General features: G+C 44.5%; 1 protein-coding gene across 1 annotated transcript in view; it reads left to right on the top strand.

Annotated features, from left to right (window-relative positions):
* Positions 1-582: 582 nt before the first annotated feature.
* Positions 583-4,702, top strand: part of LOC102038183 (pantothenate kinase 2, mitochondrial) — an 8,053-nt gene continuing 3,933 nt past the window's right edge. The window contains exons 1-4 of the mRNA XM_031062586.1: positions 583-716; positions 1,956-2,209; positions 3,108-3,284; positions 3,523-3,646. Of these exons, the coding sequence (XP_030918446.1) occupies positions 651-716; positions 1,956-2,209; positions 3,108-3,284; positions 3,523-3,646 (621 nt within the window). The 5' untranslated portion in view covers positions 583-650. The remainder of the gene's footprint in view (positions 717-1,955; positions 2,210-3,107; positions 3,285-3,522; positions 3,647-4,702) is intronic.

Genomic DNA, 4,702 nt, shown 5'->3' with positions numbered 1-4,702 from the left:
GTCTCATGTGGTTGTTTTTAATTAATGGCCAATCACAGTTCAGCTGTCTCAGACTCCCTGGTTAGTCACAAGATTTTTTTATCATTCCATTCCTTCTTTTTCCTTTCAAGCCTTCTGATTAAATCCTTTCTTCTATTCTTCTGGTATAGTTTTAGTATATAATTTTTGTTGTCTTTTAATATAATATATGTCATAAAATAATAAATCAGCCTTCTGAAACATGGAGTGAAGATTCTCATCTCTTCCCTCGTCCTGGAACCCCTGTGAACACCACCACAGCTTTCCTGTTTCATCTTCTGATGAAATCCTTTCTTCTATTCTTTTAGTATAGTTTTAATATATAATTTTCTTTTAATATAATACATATCACAAAATAATAAATCAGCCTTCTGAAACATGGAGTGAAGATTCTCATCTCTTCCCTCGTCCTGGGTCCCCTGTGAACACCACCACAGCTTTCCTGTTTCATCTTCCCCAACAATTTCCTCTTTGTCTTCTCTCTCCAGTCTTCCCCTGGTTTGGTTTGGACATTGGAGGCACCTTGGTCAAACTGGTTTATTTTGAACCCAAGGACATCACGGCCGAAGAGGAAGAGGAAGAAGTGGAAAACCTCAAAAGCATCCGCAAATACCTGACCTCAAACGTAGCCTATGGCTCCACAGGCATTCGGGATGTGCACCTTGAGCTCAGGGAGCTCACCCTGTGTGGACGTAAAGGCAATCTGCACTTTATACGCTTTCCTACCCATGACATGCCTGCTTTTATCCAAATGGGAAGCGAAAAGCACTTCTCGAGCCTCCACACCACCTTATGTGCCACGGGAGGTGGAGCGTACAAATTTGAGCAGGACTTTCGCACAGTAGGCATTTTTGGCTTCTATACCATTAGGATCTGGTAGTGAGGTTGCTTTGAAAGCTTCAAACTAGAAACTTTGCTCTGCACGCTCTCAGATTTCTCTAAATCTGTGTTTGGATGCTGTCCCTTACTCCAGTTCAAGTTGGCATCTCCAAATTAAAACACTTCCTGCCCTGAATGTAACTCTAAAATTGTTCATTAATGATCTTTCTTACACATCCTCCTCTCTATTTTTAATCTCTTCTTGTGCTAATCTCAGTCTTTTTGTTGTTTTTTTTTTTTAACTCATTGCTGTCTTTCTCCTGCTTTATTTTCTTCCTTTGCTCACCTGGTTTCATTTCTAACACCTGTGTGAATGAGCTGGTTGAGGTTCAGGCATATTTGGTGGTAAATGTAACTGTCAGGAAGTTCATAGTTGGGATTGGACATCATCATGTGGCTTCACCTTGTTCATGGTGAAAAATATGTGATAAATATTTGTTTAATCAGGGCTTGGAAAAATGCAAATAAAGAGGCTTTTAGAGAATCATTAAGGGTGAAAAACCCTCTAAGATGATCCAGTCCAGGGCTGCCAAGGCCACCAGTGACCCATGTCCCCAAGTGCCACATCCACAAGGCTTTTAAATCCCTCCAGGGATGGGGATTCTACCACTACCCTGGGCATCACAACCATTTCTGTTATGTTTTTCCTAATATCCAGTTTTGTGTGGTCAAGGTAGTGACATCTTTGCTTTTTTTTTGATGTTCCTTTGGATGGGTTCTGTGGGATATTTTGGTCAAACAGTGCAAGTCCCACCTCATTTTTCCCAGCTTTTCACACCAGTGCCTCAGCATCATGGCCTAAATCAGGGCTCTGGGAGTTGCTGGAATTCTCTCAGTGTCCATCTGTGGATATAAATTGTTTTTCCCTGCTCCTCACCTGAGGGTTGCTGTATTTAGGAGTCCCTGTGCTCTCCTGTGATCCATTCTCCCTCAGCCTCCACAGGGAGCATGGGCATAGCTGGACTGAGGTGGCAGTGAATGCATTTTTCCAGCCCTGAGCATAAATACTTCAAATCCCTGGCTAATCTTCAATATTTCTCTTTTTTCCTTCCCACCAGATGGGTGACCTTGAGCTGTGCAAGCTCGATGAGCTGGACTGCCTCATTAAAGGAGTGCTGTACATTGACTCCGTGGGCTTCAATGGACACTCAGAGTGTTACTATTTTGAGAACCCCACGGATGCTGAGAGGTGCCAGAAGCTTCCATTCAACCTGGAGAATCCCTATCCTCTCCTCCTGGTGAACATTGGCTCAGGGGTCAGCATTTTGGCTGTCTATTCCAAAGACAACTATAAACGGGTAACAGGCACCAGGTCAGTGCTGGGGGTTAAAGTTGGATTTTTAGGGGCTGGAGCACATTCCTGCTTTGGGAATGGCATTTTCTGGGACAAGCTGCAATAAAGGTGGTGAGGGGAATGACCAAGCTCTTACTGCAGTGACTCCCTGCCAGAAAAGATCCCTCCTGCAAAAGAGGATGTGGATTTCATGGTTTTTCTTTATGCAGCCAGTCTCCCATCAAAGCTGGTTTTACAGTTGCTCTGCTGCAGGAATTCAAGAGCTTTATTAATTTATTTTATGAGATCACATAGTTTGCATTGTTAACAACCCTTAGCTTTGATCCAAGAAGTTGAGATTTCCATCCTGACTTTCCAGATTTTGGTGGGAGGGATAATGGAATAGCAGTAATTCCCCAGTTGCTGCCCATCTTAAAGATGTGGCTTTTGTGTCCTGGCAAAGCCATAGAGTTCTGTGGCTTTAAGCTTTCCTGGATTCCCTGAAAGGCAATAGTAATAATAATAGTAATAATTATAATAATTTTAAATTCCTTCAGTACAGTTCTTATACTTACTAGGCATCATTAGTGGCATCTACGTGCTGTAAAGTGAACAAGACAGAGTTTTTCCCTCAACTTTTGGATATCTCTGCCCTGACACTCCAGTTATCCCTCAGAACTAACATTTATTTTAAGATTAACATCTCTGGATGCTGGGAAGAAAGTGGACAGTGTAACATAAAAAAAAATCAAGGTGCAAAGGCTGTGAGGGATTCCTTACAGCCTCTAGGTCATGTGAGAGGAACAGACTTTGAGGAAAATGCTGCCTTTCCAAGATGGTTTTCCCTGAAACAGAGCTCAGAGTGGGGTGACCTGAGCGAACTGGGATGCAGAGCTGAACAATCTGAGCTTTCATTATCATTTTGCTTTGCTTGCAGCCTTGGAGGTGGGACCTTCTTTGGTCTCTGCTGCCTTCTGACAGGCTGCTCCACGTTTGAGGAGGCCCTGGAGATGGCATCCCATGGGGACAGCACCAAGGTGGACAAACTGGTGAGGGACATCTATGGAGGAGACTACGAGCGCTTCGGGCTGCCAGGCTGGGCTGTGGCATCCAGGTAATGCCTGCCTGGCTCTCAGGCTGGTTTTGTTTCCCCTGGAGATCCTGCAAGGATGAAAAACTAGGTTTAGGTGCCTTAGGAGAGCAAGCATTCCTAAGAGATCTAAGTTATGGATAGCAGTGGTTTTTGAAGTTAGAAATCAGTCCTTCAAGATGAATCACTTTGGTTAAATTAGCAGTTCTCATTTTCTCCTGGAATTCTGATGGGGCCTTTAACCACAAATCTGTCTTTACAGCTTTGGAAACATGATGAGCAAGGAGAAGAGGGAATCTGTCAGCAAGGAGGACCTGGCCAGGGCCACTTTAATCACCATCACCAACAACATCGGCTCCATAGCACGGATGTGTGCCCTTAACGAGGTATTTTGGGAATCTCTTCCCTTGCTCCCTGCCTGGAACATCACCTGTGTGCTGCTGCCTGCTTGAGGAATGTGCCTCTCTCTGGGAACAGCTCTGGGAAGCAGTGGGAGAGGAGGAGAGGAGGGGTAGGGGGTGGAGAGGCTGGATATCTTCTCCTGTGCTGTTTTTATGAGTCACTCTGGATTTCTTGGCCAAGCCCTACCACTGCCACGGCCTTGGCTGCATCTTTGTGCTTTCAGCTTCTTTACAGTGCTGCCTTGTTGCATTCATGTCAAGCAGCATTGTACAGGGCTATGAAAGAGCAGAGACCTGCTCTGCACTCCATCCTGAGCCTGCTTCCATGGATGGGCTGATGGAATCCAGCATCCTCCTGACTCATGTGGCTCTGCAGCCAAAATGAGGCAAGACATGTCCTGAACAGCCTTGCTGATAATATATCTGCTAATTCCTTGTTCTGGAGCCCAGCTGAATGAAAAGAGGATCCTGAATAGTTCAGGGGAAGTGTTAATCAATGTGGGGAGGGGAGGAAAATCCACAGAAGGATATGAGTGCAGGAGCAGGTAAAAGACTTGATTTGATTCCTCAGAAAGAGGAGGAACTGAATTATTTTCATGTTGGAGAACAAGAAAGCTTCAGAGCTTGGATCAGAACTATTTGGGATGGAAAAGTAAGGCTGGAGGTCTGGTTTAAATTCAAAATAATCAATACTTTGTTGGTCTTTTTATTTCTTCAAAAATTGTGTTGGTTATGGGCTCCTAATCAGTTTTTCCCCTCCAGTTTCACAGTAGAGTCACTCAGGTATTTCATGATGGATCAGAGGCCAGAGCTGGGAAAAGGGGAGGCAGGTGGCCCTTGATGAACAGTGTTACCAGGCAGTACAAGGATTTTGTAGGAAAATCAGCCATTGTATCCAAATTCCTGAGTGAGAAAGGCTGTAGTGTGGCCTGGGAATTTCTGGGAGAGTCTGAGGAAGAGGGTGGCTTAAAATGGCCTGGTCCTGCTTTGTGATGGAATTGTGTGTGGTGTTCTGCACATTCTGCCAGACACTTTCAGCAG

Source organism: Geospiza fortis, unplaced genomic scaffold (genome assembly GCF_000277835.1).
Source record: "Geospiza fortis unplaced genomic scaffold, GeoFor_1.0 scaffold180, whole genome shotgun sequence".
Taxonomy (NCBI): domain Eukaryota; kingdom Metazoa; phylum Chordata; class Aves; order Passeriformes; family Thraupidae; genus Geospiza; species Geospiza fortis.
This window is presented reverse-complemented; position numbering and strand designations above follow the sequence as displayed.